The sequence below is a fragment of the Erythranthe guttata genome, chromosome 4 (genome assembly GCF_056151865.1).
Source record: "Erythranthe guttata isolate IM_541 chromosome 4, IM_541, whole genome shotgun sequence".
Taxonomy (NCBI): domain Eukaryota; kingdom Viridiplantae; phylum Streptophyta; class Magnoliopsida; order Lamiales; family Phrymaceae; genus Erythranthe; species Erythranthe guttata.
Genome location: NC_142536.1, coordinates 1,682,840 through 1,706,940, shown reverse-complemented (window position 1 = coordinate 1,706,940; position 24,101 = coordinate 1,682,840). Strand labels below are relative to the sequence as shown.

The following is a 24,101-nucleotide window of genomic DNA, read 5'->3' as shown; positions in this document are numbered from 1 at the left end:
CCTTTTACCATATAGCTTCTTCACAATTATAATCCGACACCGTAAACGAAGATTATTTGTATTTGCAAGTTCTTTTTGTAAGAGATTTTTTTTGCAAGATAAAAGTTGAAAATTTATCCCGAAAATGTAACTGAATTTGGCTGCAAAGAGAATAGCGTAAAGAGAACATGAATACGACGACTACAGATATCAGCCGATATGCATCTAAGCAGTTGAAAATAATGTCAATAAGATATTATCCATTGCCCTTATTGAAGATACACATACCATCACTCATCTTCCAATTACAGACCGGCTCAAAATATCTTGTTTTTGCGAAACGCCAAAAGGCAAAGCTTCATTTAAAACGCTTTCAATAAATATATAAAAAAGAAATAAAAGTAATAGCCATCTTAAAAATACACAAACGGGATCATATCAAGGAACGAGGCAACAAATAGTCAGTCACACATAAAAATAATTACGGAAAGATTTCAACGCCTATCACCGGCAACTGATTCGGCAGAGAAGAGGTACTTCACTCTTGAAAGAACAGAGTCGTGTGCAGGATCATAAGGATGGTCCTTGGAAGGGATCTCCAATATTGCTGGGATTGGTTTGTTGTAGCTGTCCACTAGAAACCTTATCATATTTGCAACCTGAAGTGAAATAGCAACAACGTTAATCTTACTAACGATATAAGGGGCAAATTATATAGTGCTCGAGATAGGATAAGAAAGTGGGTAAACTAAAGTAAGTTTAAAAAAACTTACATATTGGCTGATTAGCACTATTGCAATGTCTTCTCTTGAGGTGAATTCTTTGAATGCCTCTTCAATCTGTTTCACCGTTGTTTCTAAACCAAATAGAAGAGATCTTCGATGAGCCACTAGCAAGCACGTTGACATAATAGAAATATCGGTTTATAGACAATTTTATCATCGGTATGGGATTTTTTGGCAATGCAACTAACTATCATTTATTTACATATCCTAACTATCATATTTTCATGTCTTCCACCGCTATCGCTAATTATATGACTCTTAGAGTGTTTGGTACATTCAAATTGTGAAGAAGCTAAATGGTAAAAGGCACTATATAATAGGAAAAAACAAAATGACTAATATAGCCCTGAACCTCAAAAGCTACACTAAAATCAATTTGTTAAAGATGAAGGTGTCAATACATTCATGTAAAAGGACAACTATATACAATGCCAAAACAACTAGACTTGGAACAAGCAGAAACAACCAGAAATTATGTACTTATCAACACCAGAACACTTGAAATATAGAACGAAAGAACACCACAACTTGGCATAGAATTGTAGTGAACAGGTTTGAATTATTACAATATTCAGAAATTTTGATTTTGTTGGCACAGCATATCTTTTATTCGTAATCATAACGCTCGACGAAATTTTCAATTTATGTTCCATTAATCTAGTAACATACATTTTGAAATTTTATGTTCCATCCCCACAAACAAACAAGTAAAAAATATAAGAGAAGTCAGAAATTGCATCAGCAAGTGGAAACAAAAGATATTCTGATAAAAGTGACTAAGCGAGTATGCATCAAACGTACTTGAGTCGACAATGAGGTAGTTAGTTTTCCTCCTCAAATCAACATTACCAACTCCAGCAAGCAAAAACCCGGTGATTGTGTCCTACATGAACATGTACGTAATAGCGAAACTTAACATGATGTAAACCAGAAAGGCCTAAAATTGCAGACAAATAATAACACAAATTCTACATAACATTCTTTGCACGAAAGACAAAGACAAAAATAAGTTCACATAAATATCATCGGAAAAAAGGCAGCCAGTTTACATAATGCTCTATTTTCTTATTGTAAAAGTAATAAAAAAGAACCAACTCTATGTTTCTTTGGCATTCATCGAGCTTGTATTTACCATAAATCCTTATGTCCCTGTATGTGTGTGTGTGTGTGTGTGTGTGTGTGTTGGCAATGTGATGTTTTACTCCCATATAAGGCTACCAAAGTACATGGAAAATTACCCACTTTCTTGGATAAATCTCTAATCAACCACTAACTAAAACCTCAGAATAAGTATAATTAACAAGGGAATTATAATAAAAACGATAAATCAGTGATATAATTAATCAACCATGTAAACTGAAAACACCTGAAAAAGAATGGGGAAGAAAAATCAGAATAAAAAGATTAAAATTGGTACCTCGTCAGCGATCATGGCCATGATCGCAGAGCTGTTAGTGCGGATCTGAGGTTTGTTCGCCATTGATACAGTAAACTCCAACAAATGCTAAACTGCTAAAGAAGCGAATAAAACGATATCAATTAGTCAAATCAAAAACGAATCGCAGCAAACTTTTCTTGTGATCACTGTGAAATAATAAAATCTGAATCTAAGATCGATCGAATTTATGGAAAACATGTTCTAGGTTAACAATCAAACCTTTTAGAAAATTGAGTTCGGATCGTGAGAGGGGTAGAGAGATTTGAGAACGTAGTTGAACAGCAATAATGAACAGATAAAAGGGAAAAATAAATAATAAAAAAAAGGGTAAATTACACCTACACCCTTGAGGTATGCTAAATTAGCGTTAAAGTCCCTGTGGTATTGATAATTACAGTCACACCTTTAAAACAATTACCGGAGTCAATATTTCATGTCCTGACGACCGATATGCACTATATTTGTCTCCCGCAGGGCCGTTAATGCTACCATAGACGAAAATTTATAATTTTTATATAAAATAATAAGGATTTAAGAAATGTTGGCCGTAGCTTTATATTGTTTCAGGAGAGATTGTAACTACCGATACTACACGGACCTTAAAGTTGTTTTAACATACTTTAGGGATGTAAGTGTAATTTATCATAAAAAATAAAAGAAAACGAAGTAAGATGTAATATAGATTACAATATTACGTTTCTCCCTCGGAAGAAGTGAATATTACACTCTTGCCCCTCTATTTGTTTGTAAAATCATTTTCATGATTTCTAACGTTTTGTTGTCTATGATCGATTTATTTTATATCAATAATTTGCATTACCGAACTGGGAATTGCAACTTAAATTTAAAATTAATGTGTTGATTTATTGTGATATTTTATTTCACACGTCATTAGTAATTTAATGTTATTTTACTATTTCAGTATTTTGATCACATAATACTGAGAGAGAGAGAGAGAGAGAGAGAGAGAGAGAGAGAGAGAGAGAGAGAGAGAGATTAATTTTCAGAGAAATTGGGTTCTCAGAAATTGAAAGAAAAAAAAATATATATATATACGAAATTCTTTATATCAGCACAGATGCACAAGTAAAGGTTAATTGCTTGGGATTTTTAGTAACTAGTACACATTTCGAGTTGATCATCAAGTGATCATAGTTTATTACAGAACAGAAACAATCGCAAATCTAACAAAAGACTAAAAAAATAAAATAAAAATCGGAGACTTTTTAAGCTAGTTTCGACGTCCGAAAATAGAGAGCAGGTTGAGAAAGACATTTAGCACATCTAAATAGAGAGTAATCGAGGCCCAGATGTAGTCGTCGTACGAATCTCGCTCAATCAACATAGCAGTATGGAATATTATGTACGCACAAAATAAAATTACACTAAGACCACTGCATACTACATCAAACATACGTCCCATAGGAAAGAATATCTGCAAAAGAATATAAAAAATAAAATCAAGAATTAAATGTTATAACTACTCACTCAAATGTGTCTCTCACTCACACAAACTAATACGCAATATATATATATATATATATATATATATATATATATATATATATACACACACACGCGCGCGCGCACAAACCTGAAATATGGTGAAGATGATAAGTATAACTACAATGCTCAACACGAAGGGTACGAGGAAAAAGAAATCCTGGCCTCTCTTTGCAGCCCAGAATGTGTATACTGTGAGACACACAACCACCACTGTAGTTGCTATCGATGTCTCTATAATAATTCTTCCTGCGTATCTCGTAAGAATTTAGTACTAAATATTAATATTCGAGCTAATCTAGAATAGGTGAATGAATCGACAAGAATAAAAACCTTTACTAACCACTAGTGAATGCGGCCAGTACGCCAAAGGCGAAACCGAAAGTCAAGGTGAATATACCGAGCAGGATGAAATTCAACGGGTGCTTGTCACGGTAAACGGAGAGCATACATATAACTGCAACACAAAAAAAAGAAGTTAATCCGTCACTGTAAAAATAAAAAAAACAAAATTTATGAGTTTGCTTCCCCTTACCGGTTGTTGAAACTAATATGATAGAAACAAAATAGATGATCATTCCAAAGCGAGTGGCGCCGAAGAAATCCGCAACGGGGCGAACATTTGCAACCATGGCTGCAAAACCAATAGTTGCAAGAAGTTGAAGAGTGAGTATTGAATAAACTTTTCTGATGAAAGCCCATCTCAAATTTGGGCTTTCTTGCATTAACGGGTAAAGCAGATCGCTTCCAGCTTCCACGTCATCCTTCTGACTGGTCGACATTCTTCGGAGGAAAAATACGATGTTCTGTATTTCTACTGTATTTTTTCCTTTTCAGATAGATTATCAGGTAACAAAGAAGGGTTCTATATACAGATTCAAGTCAATAGGGAAGGCAGAGTCCATGAAAGGCTGCTAACTAGCAGCTGGAAATTCAAATAGAAAAGAAAAAAATAATGCAAATTGGCAATTATTAAAATGAAAAGCAAGAAAACAAAATTATCAAAATACAAAAGATAAAAAAAAAATGATATTAGCAAGAAAGCCGCCATGTTGACGAACAACGGAGTCCTACTTCAAAAAAAATATAAAAAGTAAAATTAAAATTTTCACATTAGCAGAAAACAGATCATTCTAACGAAAAAAAGAACCTTTCGGCTATTGATTCATCGAAAAGAACAAAAAGTATTATTAATAAGTCTTCCTAAATTCATACAGGTATATTCAAGAGTCGATAGAATTATTTACACAGAAAGTATTCTAGTATTGTAGTATCAGATGAGAAGAAAGTCGAGCAAACTCGGTTTAATCTAACTATCGGCAGCTCTGAAAACGGTCATCAAAGAAAGGAAGAGATTGATGACATCCAAATACAGTGCAACGGCAGCCCAAATGTACTGATCGTACGTATATCGTTTGATCAGATTATCAGTGTCGTAAACGATGTACCCACAGAATATTATGGATGCCAAACAGCCGTAGATCATTACGCTTATACGACCCAATGGGAAGAAAATCTGAAACAAGAAATCGTATAAATGGATAATCAGCTTTAATGTATATTTCAATCGGGTATTTATTCTTGAAAGTCGATTACGACGATTTGATATTAAATAATGAAAACGCACCTGGATGATGGCGAAGAGCATGAGAACCATAAGAGCGCCAAAGAGAAAGGGTCCGAGGAAATTGAAGTCGTGTCCTCTCTTTGCAGCCCAGAATGTGTACAAGGTCAGACTTATCACCACTGCAGCAGTTAAGATTACGGATTCCAGTATCACTTTTCCTGCAATTAAATTCAAATCATCCCGCGCTATCAATCAATCATCAATAAATCGAAACAAACATTTTAATAATAATAATTAAAAAAAATAACAAGTGGATGCCATTGACACAAAACACAACTTGCATGTCATAAGCAGACAACAGAAGTCCATCTCAAGTTTCTTTAAGGGAATTATTAACTAATAGAACAGGACAAATCACAATCCACAAATATTCATTCAAAATTCAAAAACATGATCCAAAAAACAGACAGTTACAAAAAAAAAAAAAAACCTTAAAAAAATCAAGAACAGAGAGAACCACTTACCACTTGTGAAGGCACATGTCAACCCCACAGAAAAAGCAAGAGACAGAGTGAAAATACCGAGGAGGAAATAATTCCATGGGTGCCTCTGGTAATAGTAATACAAAGGGCACAAAACTGCAAAAAAAAATGAAAAAAACCCAAAAGTTAAAAAAAACACAACAAAATCCAAAAACCCATTTCACCAAACAACAATAATTTTCAAAAATAAATACAAATAAAAAAAAAATAGTACCGATAAATGGGGTGATGATGAGGATGATGTAAAGCGCCAAACCAGCTCCAGTGGTGGTAAAGAAAAGCGATATGGGATGAACAGTGACGACAACAGCACCCACGGCAATTGTGCAGAGCAATTGAATAGCAACGATTGTGTATATTTTCCTAATGAACGACCACCGGAGCTCCGGGCTCTCCAGCATCATCGGATACAGGGGCCGGCCGCCGGATTCCACGTCATATTTGCCGCCGTAAGGCTGATTCCACATCGTTAACTCTCTCTTCTGCTGAAAAAAGATTGCGTTTTTTTTTGGGGTGATTGCTTAACGGCGAGGCAAGTTATATATTGAGTGACAGGCGGAAACTTCTTGATGTGTGTGGGAAATATAAAGTACGTGTCTTTACCGTAACACAAATTCCAGACTTCTCTAGATCATACTCTCTTTATTCTTTTTATAAAAGAAAATAAATATTGTTTATAATACTAATAATATAATATTATAAAGAAGAAAAAGACCTGATTCGTTCAATTTCTTTCTTTAGTTCCCCTTTAGCGCTCTGTTTTATTTTTTAAAATCAACATGTAACGAATATGGTTTCAGTTTTCTCAGCTTTCCCAGACTTGAGTCCCCGACTTGCTGGAACCAGATTCGAATTCGTGGAATTTACCAATAATCGAGAGTGGAACCAATAATCGAGAGTGGAAATGCGTTCGGCGGCTGCCTTTACCACCTCAATCAATTTTTTTTTGTGGCGATTTTGTGGAAGCAATCTACCAACCAATGCGGAGCTGCATCGTCATCGGATTATCGCCTCACCTGCATGCATGCCTAGTAATGAATCGGCGTTACATGTTATCGCAACACGCAAAGGAATGAACGAGGTTTAGGGAAAACCACCTTTTGGCATCAACCGAACCGAACTGCTGCAAGGAAGAATATAATTTCAGTTTTCTTTAAATTCAAAGAGATGTTATAATTTATTTTCGATCGAAATGTAAATTGATAAGCACTATCGATCAATCTCCAACAAGAGAATGCAATTCTTGCTACCTCATTGAACCAGTCTAAGCATAATTTAATTTTGGAATCTTTTGGTTTCGCCCTGCCAGGGCTCATCAGGGGTTCGGCACCAGAACCCGACCTAATAATTCCTTTTTTTTTTTTTTTTTTTTTTTTTCTAATCAGGAAAACGCTAAAACGAAAAATGCTAGTACATTATGTTTCAAATAATCAAGGTTCTACAAGATCAAGTGGGGAATTTTTTTTATTTTTTTTTAACTAGTTTGTAAATAAACTCAAAATTGATAAATTCATAAGTGTAATGGATGGTGATTAATATACCGTTGATTTGGCCAGTCAATAGCTTAGCTTTCACTCCGACTCACGACAGCTCTTTCGCACGGAGCTTCTGACGGTAGCTTTCACTCTATCTTTGACGGTAGCTTTTTTTCATAAGTAGCATTCACTCATCGGAGTAGGTAGCTTTTTCCATTTGCACTAAATTTTTAATTAGCGTGGTAGCTCTCACTCTATCTCTCGAGGCAGCTTTTTCTCATGACTAGCTCTTCACTCATCAAAGTAGGTAGCTTTTTCCGTACGCACTTCGTGGTAGCTTTCATTCATCTGAGTCAGGTTGCGGCTTTTCTTACTGTCAAAGGCCTCCAAATTATATTTTCATGATTAAATCTAATAACGTGGATTTAGCCAGTCAGTCGCTTTTACTCTGACTCACGACAGCTCTTCCCAACGGAACTTCTGACGTTAGCTTTCACTAAAATCTTCGACGGTAGCTTTTTTTTCACAAGTAGCATTAATTTGCTCATCGGAGTAGGTAGCTTTTTCCATTTGCACTAAATTCTTAATTAGTGTGGTAGCTCTCACTCTATCTCTCGAGGCAGCTTTTTTCTCATGATTAGCTCTTCACTCATCGAAGTAGGTAGCTTTTTCCGTACGCGCTTCGTGTGTAGCTTTTAGTCATCTGAGTCAGGTTGCTTTTCTTTCTGTCAAAGGCCTCTAAATTATATTTTCATGGTTAAATCTAATAACGTGGATTTAGCTTTTTTTCACTATGACTCACGGCAGCTCTTTCGCACGGAGCTTCTGACGGTAGCTTTCACTCTATCTTTGACGGTAGCTTTTTTTCACAAGTAGCATTCACTCATCAGAGTAGGTAGCTTTTTCCATTTTCACTAAATTCTTAATTAGTGTGGTAGCTCTCACTCTATCTCTCGAGGCAGCTTTTTCTCATGACTAGCTTTTCACTCATCAAAGTAGGTAGCTTTTTCCGTACACACTTCGTGGGTAGCTTTCACTCATTTGAGCCAGGCAGCTTTTTCTGTCAAAGGCCTCCAAATTATACCTTCATGGTTGAATCTATTTTCAAAACGAGATATACAACATGCACAATTTAAGTTCACCCAAACCTAATAACTTCATAATCGACCAATCAGCCAAAGTGCAATGGATGGTGATTAATCATAACGTGGATTTAGCCGGTCAGTAGCTTTCACTCACGAAAGCTCTTTCCAACGGAGCTTCTGATGTTAGCTTTCACTCTATCTTTGACGGTAGCTTTTTTTCATAAGTAGCATTAATTCACTCATTGGAGTAGGTAGCTTTTTCCATTTGCACTAAATTCTTAATTAGTGTGGTAGCTCTCACTCTATCTCTCGAGGCAGCTTTTTCTCATGATTAGCACTTCACTCGTCAAAGTAGGTAGCTTTTTCCATACGCGCTTCGTAGGTAGCTTTAAGTCATCTGAGTCAGGTTGCTTTTCTTTCTGTCAAAGGCCTCTAAATTATATTTTCATGGTTAAGTCTAATAACGTGGATTGAGCCAGTCAGTAGCTTTCACTCTGACTCACGGTAGCTCTTTCGCACGAAGCTTCTGACGGTAGCTTTCACTCTATCTTTGACGGTAGCTTTTTTTCGTAAGTAGCATTCACTCATCGGAGTAGGTAGCTTTTTCCATTTTCACTAAATTCTTAATTAGTGTGGTAGCTCTCACTCTATCTCTCGAGGCAGCTTTTTCTCATGAATAGCTTTTCACTCATCATAGTAGGTAGCTTTTTCCGTACGCACTTCGTGGGTAGCTTTCACTCGTTTGAGCCAGGCAGCTTTTTCTGTCAAAGGCCTGCAAATTATATTTTCATGGTTGAATCTATTTTCAAAACGAGATATACACCATGCACAATTTAAGTTCACCCAAACCTAATAACTTCATAATCGACCAATCGGCCAAAGTGCAATGGATGGTGATTAATCATAACGTGGATTTAGCCAGTCAGTAGCTTTCACTCTTGACTCACGAAAGCTCTTTCCAACGGAGCTTCTGACGTTAGCTTTCACTCTCTTTGACGGTAGCTTTTTTTCATAAGTAGCATTCACTCATCGGAGTAGGTAGCTTTTCCATTTGCACTAAATTCTTAATTAGCGTGGTAGCTCTCACTCTATCTCTCGAGGCAGCTTTTTCTCATGACTAGCTCTTCACTCGTCAAAGTAGGTAGCTTTTTCCGTACGCGCTTCGTAGGTAGCTTTAAGTCATCTGAATCAGATTGTTTTGCTTTCTGTCAAAGGCCGCTAAATTATATTTTCATGGTTAAATCTAATAACGTGGATTGAGCCAGTCAGTTAGCTTTCACTCTGACTCACGGCAGCTCTTTCGCACGAAGCTTCTGACGGTAGCTTTCACTCTATCCTTGACGGTAGCTTTTTTTCATAAATAGCATTAATTCACTCATCGGAGTAGGTAGCTTTTTCCATTTGCACTAAATTCTTAATTAGCGTGGTAGCTCTCACTCTATCTCTCGAGGCAGCTTTTCTCATGATTAGCTCTTCACTCGTCAAAGTAGGTAGCTTTTTCCGTACGCGCTTCGTAGGTAGCTTTCACTCATTTGAGCCAGGCAGCTTTTTCTGTCAAAGGCCTGCAAATTATATTTTCGTGGTTGAATCTATCTTGGCATATTATTCCGCTAGATATTGAATTCAAATAGAGCTTAATCAATTTTATTTTCACAGATTGCAAGAACATAGAATATTCAAAACCAGATATACAATGAGCATAATTTAAATTTACACAAACCATAATCAAATATTATTTTATGTAGAATATACTGTATCAAGTAGAATTAACTAATAAAAAAATTAAAATAATAAAAGAATAAAAAAAATTGAACGGACAAAAGACATGAAGACAGACGAACTTAGGAAACTTAAGACTGACCCCAGCTACTAAATCAAAAAAGAACATGCATCATCAATCAAGAGTAATATCAAAATTAAGGAAGATTTAAGTATTCTGCTCTGATACCATGTAAAACAAGAGAAAGATTACTTCATGTAGAATATACTCTATCCAGTAGACTTAACTAATAAAAAAACTAAAATAATAAAAGAATTAAAAAAAAAATTGAACAGACAAAAGACATGAAGACAGACGAACTTAGGAAACTTAAGACTGACCCCAGCCACTAAATCACAAAAGAACATGCATCATCAATCACGAGTTATATCAAAATTAAGGAAGATTAAAGTATTCGGCTCTGATACCATGTAAAACAAGAGAAAGATTAAAGTATTCGGCTCTGATACCATGTAAAACGAGAGAAAGATTAAAGTATTGGGCTCTGATACCATGTAAAACAAGAGAAAGATTAAAGTATTCGGCTCTGATACCATGTAAAACAAGAGAAAGATTAAAGTATTCGGCTTGCCAAATAAGCTAAACAACTAAAGACTGGGACAAGATTTACATACGCTTTTGCAGAATCGAAAAAATCCTGAAACAGATCACAAATCAATGGACTGGGCGGGGAGGAAGGCATAGATTTAGCACTGGGGATTGAGATTAATTTCAGGGGAGGGCAAAGTAGGCAGTTCAATGAATCAGTTCGTTTAAGCCATGGGAGAGTATGAACATACAGATCGCAATTTAAATTAACTACAATTGGTTTTGGGATACTCGTGCGGAATTTTGAAAATATTTTCGCGGTCTTTTTGTTTCAATGAATAAAATACGGCGCGGGGGTTTGTTTGGAGGGAATTTCGAAGCTAGGGTTTCGAATTTGAAGGTTGTGATTTAATTAAACACGGGGTCCGGGATTTTCGAAATTGCGTGCGAGAGAGGAAAAAACTCGATCGATCGATCGAACGAACAATTGAAAAAGAAATCAAGCAGAAGAAGAAGTAAAGGAACGGAAGAAGTAAAGGAACGCACGTACGTACCAAAAACATGATGAAGCCGAACGACGTCGTAACTCTCATATCTGCAGACTTCTCTCTCTCTCTGGGATTTGTTGTGGAAATATTTTTGGAATGTGAATCTGGGAAATCTAACATGCTATATATAGACGAGTCTCCTAATCCTAGTAGAACTAGGGGTCTGTTTCCTACTCTGACTTAAAGACTCCTAATTATTATTATTTATTTATTTTATCACACGTGTTAAGTTCTATTTTTTTTAGGGGTTATTTTACATACGCCCTTAGCCACCAAATAAACTAGGGATAAACTGAAGCCCAAATCATCCTTTGACATATCCCCTGGGGAAGCGAAGGTACTATACTACCCTTATGTGCAATTTTCGGCCAAACTGCATTCAGCATTTATAGTCCTGCATTTATCATTTTCGCTGATTTATTTATTATTATTATTTTTTTTTTTTTTATAAATCTGTTTGTTAAATATATATATATATATATATATATATATATATATATATTTAATTTTTTTTATTTTATTTTTTTAATTTTTTTTTAATTTTCAAAACAATATGTTTACAGTACTGAAAATAACTACATTAACTATAGTACCTATAGTAATTCATAGTTATGTTCGTTTTTTCCCCATTTTTTTAGTCGATCAATTGTATACACACACGTGACTTATACAAAATAAATTCATAACACCCAAAAATTTACAAATTTAAATATTTTTATTATAAATCACATCAGAACCAATAAAATACAAATCGAAAATACATAAATATACGCATATGTAACTACATGTTACTATAGTAATGTATACAGTATGTTGAACAGATCTGATGTAACTTAAAAAAACAAAAAATTGACACCTTCAAGGAAAGGATTAATGGCCTTCATTAAGCTGCAATTGCAAAATCAAAACAAAAAGAAATTACTTTAGTGCAAATCAACAAATTTGAAGAAAAACATCAAAACACTAAAAAATCACCAAACATTAAGAGATCGAGAGATAGAGAGTAACCACCAATAGTTCCGCGCGGCCACAAATGCAAAAAATGTAGAAATAAATCTGAAAACATAAAAATAAACGAAATTACCATCAAAATATAGATCCCCACGAGAGGAATCCAACGGTCGGTGACCCGTCAAATTTCGACGGGTGGAACACAAAATAAAACTCCGGCAAGACCACCGTTCTCGAATGAAAAAAAATTGCAGAAACAAATCGGCGTTCGAAACTGAATGAAATTACCACCAAAAGAAAGAGCTCGACGAGAGGAATCCAACGGTAGTTAAACCATCGAATTCCGACCACCGGAGAGAGAGTTATGGCTCCGGGAAGCAATTTCGCCGGTGGGAGGTTTGTGGAGACGGGATTTTGAATTTGAGAGAGAAGAAGAGAGAGACTGTGAGTGGCTAGGGTTTAAAACTGATTTTAGAAGGGTATTATAGGAACTTCAGGGTAGCCCGGGAGGTATGTCAAAATATTTTCGAAATGAGAGGATTTCTCCTAGAGCGTAATCCACTTGGTAGTTAGTTATATATAATTTGGAAATGAGGGGTCTACAAAATAATCCTTTTTTTTATACATTTATTTTAGCACACGTGTTAAGTTCTATATTCAAGTAATTTTGCAAGATAATAGTCTCCTAATCCTACTTTAACTTACGAATCCTAATCCTAATAAAACACCTTTTCGGCTTATTTCTCACACGTGGATTTCTTTTTTTATTTATATTTTTGAAAGTCTTTTGTTAAGGAACACGATTTAAAAACAAACGCAAACTACGATTTTAATTGAAGAATTATACCTACCAAAATGTTTTATTTTATTGAAGCCTGTCTTGAAAGAAAAGCTTTATTTGATGGTTATTAGGGACTTACGTTTTGAAGAAGGTATATATAGGTACTGACAAAAATAATGAACAAAAATAATGAACAAGCAGTGATGGATAAAATCTGCACTCAACGAACCTAATTGGACGCTCGGAAACTCGAGAAAACTTATTTCGCGAAGTGGACAACGATGGCAATAGTGTGTTACACATAGCGCCAAACCTTCATCGAGATCGTCAACCGTGGCGAATCCAAGAAGCTGCATTGCATATGCATATGGAACTCAAATGGTACAAAGTAAATACATACATATTTTCATGAAAATGCTTATATAGTGATCAAGAGAAATTACCCCATTAGTTTTCTGGTTAATTTGGTGCAGTTTGTGAAGAATTCGATGCCACTTTGTCCGTTACAATAGAGAGTTCCAGACCGCGGGGCAGATATTCAAAGCCACCCACCAAAAGCTCATTGATGAGGGCCGTTGGTGGCTGACCGATAACTCGCAGTTGTGCTATGTGGTGGCAGCCCTCATAGCCACCGTTGCCTTCACCACTTCAGCCACTGTCCCTGGCGGCGTCAAGCAGGATTGTGGCACAAATGAATTTTATTCTAGAGAAGACACTAAATTTTAGTGATTGTTATTATCATGCACACTCAATTCAAAAAAAAAAAAAAAATCAAACTGAAAGAATTTACCTAATTCAAATTTTGGGGTTTTTTCGGATGTGAGCAGGCGGCTGTAGTGGCGTACGGCTGGCCAAACTGCCAGTCTGTCACTAACTTGCTTCCTCAGCCACAAACTTCAATCACCAAACGAGCTAATAAAATTCCAGGATAAACAGAGTCAATTTTATTTGGGCCGGTTTTACTTTTCTAAAACACAATTTGTATGGATAAACAGAGTACTACTCCTTTACATATCAGTTCATTTAAAATGGAATCACCGAGTATGGATAAACACATCGGATAAAACTACGAAACAGTTATAGTGGCAGCTGGCTCTCTGAAAAATGGAACTCTGGGCCAGGATCAAATGAAATCACTACCGATTTTGAGCACTAATTTTGCTCTCGTGATTTATCTGCTCTCTGTGTCAATTATGAAGATCAGAAATCACAATAACTGATAGGTTGTCTGTGCTGCCTGTTCTAAATGCGGAGCGAACTATCCGGTCCGACAATGAGGACGAAGATGCCTTGTCGTCTAGAAGATCGCACACATTCTGAGAATTCAATGTCTCGAAGATACCATCCGAAGCTACCACCAGGTACATGTCTTCAGGGCTAAAAGGTCTCCAACCAGTGACTTCGGGTTCAGCTGTAACACCATATCTACACGTACAAAGAAAAAAAAATAAAGTAAAAAAACATCTTGGTTTAAAGATTATACCACACCTAATAAAAGAACAATTGCTAAAAGAAAATGCATCTATTACCTTTTCAAAAAAACATCGCCGATAGCTCTGGACACGGCCAATACACCGTTGACACGTGGAATGCTCGATTTGGTAACGAATCCTCCAGCTGCTTCGATTCGGGTTTTTTCATCCTCTCTATCCGGGTGGTGATCTCTTGTCAGTTCCTCAGCATAAACTTCTCCCAGTGAAGATTCTACAAAATATGCATTACAGTTAAGAGAGAGATATTGACAAGAATCAACGAGCCAAGGGTTCATAGATATTTGATACAGGGGAAGGAAAGATATTGCACCTTTTTTAGAGCAGAGAATTGCCTTTGAATCACCAACATTCGCAATCAGAAATTCGCCGTTAACCAATAGAACAATGGTGGCAGTAGACCCCGAAACACATCGTCTTTCAAAAGCTTCCTGGGGACAGTAACATAAAATTGAAACAAGCAATTAATATTACAAGCTATAAAACATAATGGAGGAAAATAATTCGCGAAAGAACTAATCAACATTACCTTTGAAAACTCTGTATCGATGTCTTGAATTGTTCTCAATAATGCTTCCTCTAAAATTGATGGAAGCGAACGATGACCAATCAATGGCACGTGATTCTCTTTGTCGCCCGAAAGTGCTCGCTTGTATGCGATAAACACAGAGTGAATCAAAAAATAACCTGAAAGTTTTCTCGAAGCCATCTCACTGGCTTCCTCGCCTCCATGGCCATCAAATATAGCTGCAATACCAATAGTAATCTCCTCGGGCCCACCTTCACCTGCATTTCGTCAAGCAAAACTTGAAATCACAAATAGAACAACTGAGAATGAAGAAGGTACTCGAACTATTGCATATCCAGAACTAGAAGTACAAATGAAACTTCAAAGCTCCTTCACAAATTACATAAAAACAAACTTTTCTAATCAATAATAAAATTATGTATACTACTCATTCCATTCCTATATCGACTTAGTAACAACAGAATACCCAACAACTACATCACAAAATTTTCAATAAATCAAATACAAGCTCACAGAGGGGATACCGTCACCTGAAAATGGTAGTTTCATATCAAGATTGCATGTAACACGATCTTCTTGATACTTTCTACGTCCCTGAAGGGTGGCGAATTGGCAATTCTTCGACATGTTTTTAGAAGGCTCGGCACATAAAACCCATTGAGGACACTCGGGTGAACTAAATACAGCACGGACCCCACCTTCTTCGTATGCCACCATGCAGGACACTGAAACTCCACGAACTGCGTCTGCTATGCTACATAACAAAACTCCTACAAATACTACAATCACAACCACAACCCTTTTCATCGTGAAGTTCACCAGCATTCTGATCGCCTAAAAAATAAACAAGACGAATATTAGCCAAAATACTGGTTCAGACAATTAGACAAACAGATAGCATGCAAAAGCAAAATTCAGTCAGAATATCATACTTCACTAGTTCACTTCTACACAGAAACTCGGAAACCATAGACATTAATTCTACAGAAACTAGAGTATCTATGTGTAATTGGAGGAGAGATTAATATTCACAGTTTCTTAATACATGGGTTCATCATACAATGCGTATAGAGACAAGATGCTTGATCCGCCGATCTTTACAACAACCGCGGTGTGGCGGTGTAAACCGTGCCGGTGGGTCCACTTTTGATCGCTGAAATTCTCGGTTCTTCACCTTAAACAGTACCGATCGCCATCTCAACCGCTACAATTTTTGATTGGTCGTACGGCTCAGCTTGGAAGAAATTCTTACAGTTGCCAACTCACACTGTTGTTGCTTCCGTCTTCTTTTTTTTCCTTTTATTTGTTTATTTTTTTTTAGTTTTTTTACGATTTTTTTTTATAATTTATAATTTCGTATATTCTATCTCAAAAAATAATTTAACTGAAATAATCTGAAAGAAACTTATAAACAGCAAATAATATTTGTATATATATATATATATATATATATATATATATATATATATATATATATATATATATATATATATATATATATATATATATATATATATATATATATATATATATATATATATATATATATATATATATATATATATATATATAGTTTGAGTCATTTTCCAGTATATACTTTACCATTTTCAGTCAATTTTACGTTGGAAATTTTGGTATTTATATTTTTTTCTCCAAAACATCTAATTGCTTACATTTTTTTTAATTTTCTAAATAAAACCTTTTATTTTTGTCATTTTGAGTTTCTTCGTTTTTTTTCTTAAATGTCTTCCGGTAGTTCAAACATCTTTACAATCCTATTATTGTTGAGAATTTGAACTACCGGAAGACATTTAAAAAAAAATGAAAAAATTCAAAATGCCAAAAATAAAAGGTTTTATTCAGAAAATTAAAAAAAATCTAAGTAATTAAATGTTTTGAAGGAAAAAATAAAAAAATAAAAATTTCCCAAGTAAAATTGACCGAAAATGTTAAAAAATATAGTGAAAACATGCTCAAACAAACCCTTATATTTATAGGTTTAGCAGGGGTATTTTCGTCAGATTTTGGAAAAAATATAATAGCAGGGGGGTTTTGTATTTATGTGTAGTACAGGGGGGTAAATGATACAAAGTTCATAGTACATGGGTGTTTTTGTATTTAACCCATATATATATAGTTAAAAAAAGTGTCTCATATTTAAGGGATTATTTGTCAAAAGTCCCCCACCACACAAGTCTAATTACAATGGATCCAATTTTTTTACAACTTTTTAAGATAAATCCATTTCAGTATTTATGAATAAAAAATAATAAATTATCACAATTATATCCCTAACCTAAAAGTAACGTATGTTTTAGGATTTGAAATATTTAAGTATTTTTAATTGTCTTAGCAAATTATTTAACACTTAACATTAATTAAAAATTTATTAACACGGCATAAAATATTTAATAAACATAATAATCTAAATAAAACTTAATTGCGAAAGGAAATAACCAACCCCCAACTCGTCCCCCCCAAACGTTCTGCATCTGCCATGGACACGAAGCTCAAGGCCAGGGCTCTCACACTATTGTCAGTTTCTTCTCTCAACCATCCGCCCAGGGTGCCCACTCAGTCACTCAGGACGACTCTAGACGTCGTTACTACTCCATTGGAGACCAAAATCGAAAGGAAAACATAGTTTATCTTTTTTCCTTTATTTTTTTCGTAATTTTAATAAAAACAGCCCTAAATCCGTCGTAATTCGTTCCAATCATAAAATTAGTCGCTAATGATGGAGCATTAAATTAGTCGTAATTAGTCTCCATGTGCTTCTTGCTTCCATGGATGACGATATCTTTTCAAATTCGCGATAGAAAGGGGACAACCGAGATCCACATCTTCGTCCATAATCTGATATGACGCCTATTCCTCTCCCCTATCAATTGTTGATGTTCATTGTTGTATTTCATCTCATCTGTATGAGAGATGAACTCTTCTATTGGGTAAGAATTGTGTTTGAGAATATGTTTCGTCAAGTTTGGGGATGACTACTTATATGTACATGACCCACTTCAATGTAAGAGTGGTTTTTGCATGCAGAGTGGTTTTCGCACACAGAGTGGTTTTTGCACGCATAGTGATTTTCGCACACAGAGTGGTTTTTGCACGCATAGTGGTTTTCGCACACAGAGTGGTTTTTGCACGCAAAGTGGTTTTCATTAATTCCATAGTCGTTTTCGTTAATGATAAGTTTTTAGTGGATTTTTGTAATGAAATTTGTTAATTACATACTGATTTCATTAATTACAGAGTGGTTTTCGTTAATTGATAAGTTTGTAGTAATTTTTTTGTCATGGAACTTGTTAATTACATAGTGGTTTTCATTAATTATAGAGTGGGTTTCGTTAATTGATAAGTTTTTAGTGAATTCTTGTAATGAAATTTGCTAATTACATAGTAATTTTCTTTAATTTAAAGAGTGGTTTTCATTAATTATAGAGTTATTTTTGTTAATTACATAGAGTTTTTCGATAAATTTATACTGTATTTTCGTAATAGAATACTATAATCACATAGTAATTTTTGGTAAGTTATAGCGAATTTCAGTTTGTTAAAAACATTTTTATGTTATAAATTTAACTTAAAAAACGGTTGTGTAAAAAAACCATTTATAAGAAAATTGATAAAACTTAAACATAAATACAAAGAAAATCCCAATTAATTAATTGATTAATTGAAGGAGAAACAGGCGTGATAGATGAGAGGATAGGGGTGGTGGGAGAAAATAGGGGGATTTGCATATCTACTAAGAAAATAATGGATTTTCAAAATAATACAATATGGTAATTTTAAGTAATATTAGATAGGGGCATTTTGGATAATTCCACTCAATTGGATTTATAACAAATATCAATAAAAAAATTGGATTTATCAAGAAGTCAAAATTGAATGAGGGGTGTTTGACAAATAGCCCCCATATGTAATTGACCCAATTAAAATTAACGGTGAATTAAACTGCTAATAAAAATTATATTACAAAAAATATGATAGTATACAAAAATTCAGATGAAAAAAAGAGAACAAAAGTTGGGGTAGGAGAGAGAGAGAGAGACAATACAAAGGTTGTTTTGTTTGCACATTAAATCAGACACACTATCTCAGGTATACATACAACATACATACACTGAAAGGCTACAAAGCTAACTTCATCTTCTTCTCTTTTTTCTTTTCCTGGTTTTTTTTTCATAATAATGTACTAGTAGTAGTTTTTCTTGTCAAGGTTCTTGGGAGTTGACACGGCTATGGAGTTCTAACATCTCTTGGTGATTCGGATCAACCGACAATGCGGCCCTACAATCACGTAATGCTCCGATAACATCTCCTATGTGCTCGTGAAATGCAGCTCGTAAATGAAGAAGGTGAAGATCCGCTTTGAATGCGATTGCCTTCGACAGTTCTTCCACCGCTTCTTTCTCTTTGTGATTATCCATCAAAACTGCACCGAGAGCGAAACACATACAATTATTATTATTATTTAACGGTAATATGAATTGGATCGGAATCCCGAATGTAATATGTAATCCGATTTCGTTCCGAAAAAAAAATAAAAAATTCAGAAAAATAAAAAATCGGACTTTCAGAATTCAGAATGAAAATCCACTATTTTTCAAGAACCGACTAGTTTATATTTAATTTATATTTTATACGATTATGAAGAAACCTAACCTGCGGCTCGATATCTGTAAGGATAAACCCGAAGTGGGTCCAATCGAGTCACCATTTCAAGATCCGTCTTTGTGAGTTCGCGGTCGCCATACTCTGACCTCTTTTCATAAGCCGAGGCGTTATTTCTAGCTTTCTCAATAAGCTTAGTCATCTCAGCATGAGCTGCACTTTTATCATGTCTTAGAAAGTGGACCCGAGCAAGACCTTGGTGGGCCCGCGTGTGCCTGATTTTGAGGGCGTTGATATAGCAATCAGCTGCAGCATCCAAGTTACCGCAATCAACGTACACACTTCCCAGATTATTCAGTGCCTAGTCAGAGAAAATAATAACACTTCATTAGACAAGCTGGTAATAATATTAATATTAGGTTTATTGCATTCAGCACCTTCTATTATAAATATTAGCAAAACCCCCCACAATGATGCAATTTTTCTTTGGGTGTATTTTGCTAAAATAATTGCATCATAGGGTTTCTTTAGCAATTAGACTAAACTCGAGGGTGTTGAAGGCAATCAATATATTACAAGACAGATTAGAACTATGGTCTACACTAAAATAAAATATTGATTTGCTAAAAACGGAGAATAATATATACCATTATTATCGTACCTGGCCTTTGCGGAGTCTATCGGAAGGGCATTTTAGAGCTTCTTCGAGAAGAGATACGACAGTGGATGAACAAGATGGATCTTGACTAGAGTCGGCTAAGGCATAGGCTTTCAAGAAAAAAGCTTCAAAGGATCTTTGGAGATTAATAGATTCCTCGGCTTTTCTTAGGCCTTCTTCGCAGTGACCAGTATCATATAAGATCCATCCCTCGTAAACTAATCTTTCGGGTTCACTCGATGCGTGCTGGCGAGCCAGCTGTAAACTCTTCATTGCTGCTTCAGGACAATTGAGTCTGATCACAAGTCAAAACAAAATTAGAATTTTAGAAACCTAAAATTAAAAAAATGAATATTTATAAGTATTATACATCACGACTTTTCCAATGTTCGAACATGTAAGAAACTTGTCCGCCCCACTAAAATCCATCCCCGACACCAATATACATGATCAAAGGTTATAAAAGGGCTTAGTACTAAAGCCTAAAGGAAAAACAAAATCGCAAGATTTTGGATCTGACTAGTATTTACCATTTAATCAACAAATATGACATTTATTTGCTTATAAGATAAAACAATTCAAATTCTCGAAAGAAAAACCAAATACCTGAGAAGGAGCAAAGACTGTCTGAAATAAAGAACCCCTTTAGCAGCATCAGATTCGAGCATCTGATATATCACAGATAGTGACCCAATATCATCAACTAAAGACCACCTGTCATAAAGTTGCAGCCAACAATCAGCCGTTGTCCAATTCTCGACATGCTCTCGTACAAGCACACGAAGCTGCGAAGCCGCAACTCTCCCATCGAAAATCCTATAATCGGGAGAAAGCGTAAGTATCGCCTGAACATCGCATATAGCCGATTGGTAATCCTCGATAGCAAGATAGAAACAAAAACGGAGCTCCAAACACTCCAACGCCAATTTAAATCCAAGAACCCTATTGATCTCCAAAAGTGCCGATTCAAAATCTCGTTTTCTCATCAAAGATGCAGCTCTGTACATGTAGGGGTAGGTCAATGTGGGGTCCAGTTCAGTCGCTCTTTCGAGCTCGCCCCATTTTTGGTCTCCATCACAGTACAACGACCTCTCTTGAAACATCCATCCAAGTGGAGTAGTGTGAGAGGATATTATGGATGTGATTTTCTCGTAAGAAGAATCTTTATTATTCCCATTTATTTGACTTAATCTAGCTAAACCGACGACTGAATAAACATGGCCTTCGCTCAGAGCAGCCTCGAAGAGTTTCTCCGCTTCGTCGTATTCTTTTCTGAAAAGACGAATGCATCCCAACTGATGTAGGGACACCATTTTCTGCCTGGCGGTTACAGCACAGTCGATCAACTGCTTTGAGAAAAGAACGGATTTTTCCGAGGTGGGGTCGGAGTTCATTGAAACTTCGGCCAGTAGAGAATAAAGAGAGAACGAGGCGGGCCCCACCATAGTTGACCGTTGTTGAGCATCGAGACTGGTCAACAGTTCTACTACTTGTTCGTCGTTCAGCGAATCGGGAAGTTCGTACAGAAACACCTTCAGACAAGAGGCGGCCAATACAGGGGAATTTTGCTCGAGGGCGAATTCTGTTAGTTCGACTGCGTCTTGTCTGGAGGACACTAAAGAAGCGAGCTTTTTGTCACAAGCATCCTTAAGGGTCCCACAGCAAAATATGTTGGCAAATACCAATATTTCTAATAAAAGACTCGAGGGCAGTTCACCCAATCGTCCCGTTTTACTGAATTCGCTGATTGCTCTCATTCCCAAAGGAGAAATGTTGTTTTCAGACAGGTTGACGTCGTCACTGGAGGATTCTGTGAAACACCCGTTAAGCATGGCGTGAAAAGGAGCTGAAAGTCCGGCAATCTTGCGCCTGTCGCACGTTATTTTCTCGTCTCCGATTCGAAAGGAAACATTACTACGAAGGAAAAAAGTGTCGTTCGTTGCGAAGCTTGGAGTTTCGTGTACAGGAAACTCAGAGGCAATGTCTATATATCCGAAGTCCTTAGTGCATTTACCACAAGACAATAGCAAATCGGAAATGATCTCCTCGCCTTGCTTCTCGTACTTCAACCAAGCCCCAAATACGAGTTTCTCATAAACGGTGCTCGCCTTCAGCCAAGCCGAACGAAGGCTCCTTCGCATCAGCTTTGCTTCTCCTAGGCCTTTAAAGACCTGATACTGCAACAAGTAAAGATTCGACCACTCTGTCTGGGGACATGACTCGAGCTCTTCGTGAATTTCAGCCAAGACTTGAACATAGTCAACGGGTTTGTAGAATGGAAGGATTGGCGGTTCGGGAACCTTGATGAGAGATTCTCTACAGACAAACGGAAAAAAGAATTTGTTCCATAATTAAAAACATCACATAAATGGAGCTTAAATTAATCACAGAGGCATTAAAACAAACAGATGGAAGACATACATTGAAGATGGAGATTCCGGTGGAAGTTTTGTGAGCTTGCCTCTTTCTACTTGGAGCCATGACTGAGGATTAATAGAGTTGAGCAGCGGTTCTTTACAAGAATCGGAAGGAAAAAAAGTCTTCATGGGGCAAAAAAGATTAAATAGGTCCCAGATCTCCACAGTAGCAAGATTGAATTATTTCCCTTTGCTTAACAACCACTGTCTTCTGAGCTGAAACGCCGGCTCAAACAAACACTTACAAACTTCAAATCTTCAGAAATTTAACAAAGAAAAAAGAAAACTGGAACCCTTGCACTTAAACCGGGGGGGAGAACCTGGGCAGCATAAATAGAAGACCAGAAAGCAACTGAAAATGCCGAAAACCTAGTAAAATTACACAAGATCTCTACCAAAAATGTAACCTAAACCACATTCGGCCACCAAATCTCCTAACGAAAAAAATAATTACAAAATAAAAAAAAAAAAATTAACGAAACCCACAAAATAGGGAGCAGCTAAACCAGCTAAACCGAAATCAAGAAGAGAGCCACTATAATTGTGGTCTCCATTTAACAAACCAACGACGGGAAGTGGGCAGCGGCGTGTGGATCAAAGAGATTGATTGGGAATCCGAAAGAGAAAACTTCAAACAGTATTTCGCTTTTCTTTGCTATATCGTTTTGGTAAAACAAAAGTTTTCACCTTTCCCCCCCCCTCTCTCTCTCTCTCTCTCTCTTCTCTCTCTCTTCTTTCATTTCAATTTTTGGGGTTTTAAATTTTTTCCATTTATTTTATATCCGTTGGACATAAAAAGGTTGCTGCAAGCTCACTGCTGCATTTTTTTGGGAGTAGGAAAAATGAAGGAAAAAAAAAAAAATTGAAATAAAACTTGGAATAATGGAATTACTGAAAAAGTAAAAATGTTATCTTGAAGTGACGGGTTAAAGACGTCTTTTTTAACATCATACGACGCCGCTTTGAGGAAAGCAATCATAGGATTTATAATATAAAAACATAACGACCAATTGAATGAAGAATTAAAAGGAGCGTTAGTTCAAGTCATACAATTGAATTGATATCAATTTTTAGTGCACCAACTTTTTTGTCATATCTTCAAATTTGTTGGATTTAAATAATTAATAATTAGCCTTATCAATGACGATTTTTTACCATAAAAAGAAAAGTGGTATGAATATTTGATTTTAATTATTACAAGGCATGATGAAGGTTTAGGGTTTAAACTATTATATTTTCAATTGTACAAAAAGCAAACTAAAATCTAAGGTGGTATAAACAACTTTTGAAAGGGAGTGGATTGAAAGCAACTCGAGCGTACGTATGTCGTTTTTACCCTTTTTCCTTTAATTTCAAATGTGAGGCTTGTTTTCACCTTTTTCATTTCACTTTGGGAGTGAAAATTTTGAGAGTGAAATAAATGCT

General features: G+C 35.8%; 5 protein-coding genes and 2 long non-coding RNA genes across 16 annotated transcripts; 1 reads left to right on the top strand and 6 right to left on the bottom strand.

The window, feature by feature from the left end:
• Positions 1-212: 212 nt before the first annotated feature.
• LOC105952678 (vacuolar ATPase subunit F family protein) lies at positions 213-2,540 on the bottom strand. Of its 2 annotated transcripts, none has more exons than XM_012976267.2 (5): positions 2,422-2,540; positions 2,182-2,273; positions 1,566-1,647; positions 753-835; positions 213-638 (listed from the first exon to the last, which is right to left on the bottom strand). In XM_012976267.2, exons 2-5 carry the CDS (start codon positions 2,242-2,244, stop codon positions 474-476), a joined length of 393 nt encoding a protein of 130 aa, XP_012831721.1. In that variant the 5' UTR covers positions 2,245-2,273; positions 2,422-2,540; the 3' UTR covers positions 213-473. The 2 variants fall into 2 exon arrangements, with proteins under 2 accessions (XP_012831721.1, XP_012831716.1); XM_012976262.2 differs by having other exon boundaries at positions 2,182-2,276; positions 2,422-2,524.
• A 749-nt stretch (positions 2,541-3,289) lies between these two features.
• Positions 3,290-6,432, bottom strand: LOC105952690 (protein LIFEGUARD 2). The gene is made up of 7 exons (XM_012976278.2): positions 6,029-6,432; positions 5,797-5,910; positions 5,333-5,490; positions 4,241-5,221; positions 4,049-4,162; positions 3,797-3,954; positions 3,290-3,637 (listed from the first exon to the last, which is right to left on the bottom strand). Exons 1-4 carry the CDS (start codon positions 6,279-6,281, stop codon positions 5,015-5,017), a joined length of 732 nt encoding a protein of 243 aa, XP_012831732.2. The 5' UTR covers positions 6,282-6,432; the 3' UTR covers positions 3,290-3,637; positions 3,797-3,954; positions 4,049-4,162; positions 4,241-5,014.
• On the bottom strand, positions 3,434-4,487 carry LOC148770888 (protein LIFEGUARD 4-like). The gene is made up of 4 exons (XM_088817410.1): positions 4,241-4,487; positions 4,049-4,162; positions 3,797-3,954; positions 3,434-3,637 (listed from the first exon to the last, which is right to left on the bottom strand). The coding sequence occupies exons 1-4, from the start codon at positions 4,485-4,487 to the stop codon at positions 3,434-3,436; spliced, it is 723 nt and encodes a 240-aa protein (XP_088673536.1).
• Positions 6,262-7,073, top strand: LOC105952719 (uncharacterized). The gene is made up of 2 exons (XR_001172386.2): positions 6,262-6,403; positions 6,615-7,073. It is a non-coding gene; the product is annotated as an uncharacterized LOC105952719 (long non-coding RNA).
• On the bottom strand, positions 6,588-11,378 carry LOC105952712 (uncharacterized). Of its 2 annotated transcripts, XR_016030698.1 has the most exons (5): positions 11,237-11,368; positions 9,224-9,936; positions 7,356-9,146; positions 6,912-6,937; positions 6,588-6,842 (listed from the first exon to the last, which is right to left on the bottom strand). It is a non-coding gene; the product is annotated as an uncharacterized LOC105952712 (long non-coding RNA). The 2 variants fall into 2 exon arrangements; XR_016030697.1 differs by lacking the exons at positions 6,588-6,842; positions 6,912-6,937 and having other exon boundaries at positions 7,556-9,146; positions 11,237-11,378.
• Positions 11,379-11,926: 548 nt separating this feature from the next.
• Positions 11,927-16,262, bottom strand: LOC105952701 (putative protein phosphatase 2C 51). Of its 8 annotated transcripts, XR_016030693.1 has the most exons (10): positions 16,042-16,256; positions 15,512-15,815; positions 14,982-15,238; positions 14,766-14,883; positions 14,492-14,666; positions 13,753-14,387; positions 13,406-13,665; positions 13,192-13,312; positions 12,239-12,286; positions 11,927-12,118 (listed from the first exon to the last, which is right to left on the bottom strand). XR_016030693.1 is itself a non-coding variant. In XM_088816279.1 (6 exons), the coding sequence occupies exons 2-6, from the start codon at positions 15,804-15,806 to the stop codon at positions 14,150-14,152; spliced, it is 1,083 nt and encodes a 360-aa protein (XP_088672405.1). In that variant the 5' UTR covers positions 15,807-15,815; positions 16,042-16,262; the 3' UTR covers positions 13,884-14,149. The 8 variants fall into 8 exon arrangements, 1 of the variants encoding a protein (XP_088672405.1); XR_016030696.1 differs by lacking the exon at positions 12,239-12,286 and having other exon boundaries at positions 13,406-13,677; positions 16,027-16,256; XR_016030695.1 differs by lacking the exon at positions 12,239-12,286 and having other exon boundaries at positions 13,406-13,677.
• Positions 16,263-18,936: 2,674 nt separating this feature from the next.
• On the bottom strand, positions 18,937-23,669 carry EOL1 (ETO1-like 1). Its single transcript, XM_012976328.2, has 5 exons — positions 22,681-23,669; positions 20,866-22,575; positions 20,263-20,554; positions 19,653-19,962; positions 18,937-19,422 (listed from the first exon to the last, which is right to left on the bottom strand). The coding sequence occupies exons 1-5, from the start codon at positions 22,803-22,805 to the stop codon at positions 19,202-19,204; spliced, it is 2,658 nt and encodes an 885-aa protein (XP_012831782.2). The 5' UTR covers positions 22,806-23,669; the 3' UTR covers positions 18,937-19,201.
• Between the last annotated feature and the right edge of the window lie 432 nt (positions 23,670-24,101).

What these genes read in the sequence shown, in the direction of transcription:
- EOL1 (XM_012976328.2), bottom strand. Translation starts at nt 22,805, where the DNA reads ATGAAGACTTTTTTTCCTTCCGATTCTTGTAAAGAACCGCTGCTCAAC. An exon ending in CCGGAATCTCCATCTTCAAT is followed by an intron (nt 22,576 to 22,680) that starts GTATGTCTTCCA and finishes GTTTGTCTGTAG; the next exon opens with AGAATCTCTCATCAAGGTTC. An exon ending in CAGTCTTTGCTCCTTCTCAG is followed by an intron (nt 20,555 to 20,865) that starts GTATTTGGTTTT and finishes ACTTGTGATCAG; the next exon opens with ACTCAATTGTCCTGAAGCAG.
- LOC105952690 (XM_012976278.2), bottom strand. Translation starts at nt 6,281, where the DNA reads ATGTGGAATCAGCCTTACGGCGGCAAATATGACGTGGAATCCGGCGGC. An exon ending in CATCATCACCCCATTTATCG is followed by an intron (nt 5,911 to 6,028) that starts GTACTATTTTTT and finishes TTTTTTTTGCAG; the next exon opens with TTTTGTGCCCTTTGTATTAC. An exon ending in GACATGTGCCTTCACAAGTG is followed by an intron (nt 5,491 to 5,796) that starts GTAAGTGGTTCT and finishes ATTTAATTGCAG; the next exon opens with GAAAAGTGATACTGGAATCC.
- LOC105952701 (XM_088816279.1), bottom strand. Translation starts at nt 15,806, where the DNA reads ATGCTGGTGAACTTCACGATGAAAAGGGTTGTGGTTGTGATTGTAGTA. An exon ending in TATGAAACTACCATTTTCAG is followed by an intron (nt 15,239 to 15,511) that starts GTGACGGTATCC and finishes GACGAAATGCAG; the next exon opens with GTGAAGGTGGGCCCGAGGAG. An exon ending in GGCGATGTTTTTTTGAAAAG is followed by an intron (nt 14,388 to 14,491) that starts GTAATAGATGCA and finishes TTGTACGTGTAG; the next exon opens with ATATGGTGTTACAGCTGAAC.
- LOC105952678 (XM_012976267.2), bottom strand. Translation starts at nt 2,244, where the DNA reads ATGGCGAACAAACCTCAGATCCGCACTAACAGCTCTGCGATCATGGCC. An exon ending in TGGCCATGATCGCTGACGAG is followed by an intron (nt 1,648 to 2,181) that starts GTACCAATTTTA and finishes ATGTTCATGTAG; the next exon opens with GACACAATCACCGGGTTTTT. An exon ending in CTACCTCATTGTCGACTCAA is followed by an intron (nt 836 to 1,565) that starts GTACGTTTGATG and finishes TATTTGGTTTAG; the next exon opens with AAACAACGGTGAAACAGATT.
- LOC148770888 (XM_088817410.1), bottom strand. Translation starts at nt 4,487, where the DNA reads ATGTCGACCAGTCAGAAGGATGACGTGGAAGCTGGAAGCGATCTGCTT. An exon ending in ACTGGCCGCATTCACTAGTG is followed by an intron (nt 3,955 to 4,048) that starts GTTAGTAAAGGT and finishes CGAGATACGCAG; the next exon opens with GAAGAATTATTATAGAGACA. An exon ending in TCATCTTCACCATATTTCAG is followed by an intron (nt 3,638 to 3,796) that starts GTTTGTGCGCGC and finishes ATTCTTTTGCAG; the next exon opens with ATATTCTTTCCTATGGGACG.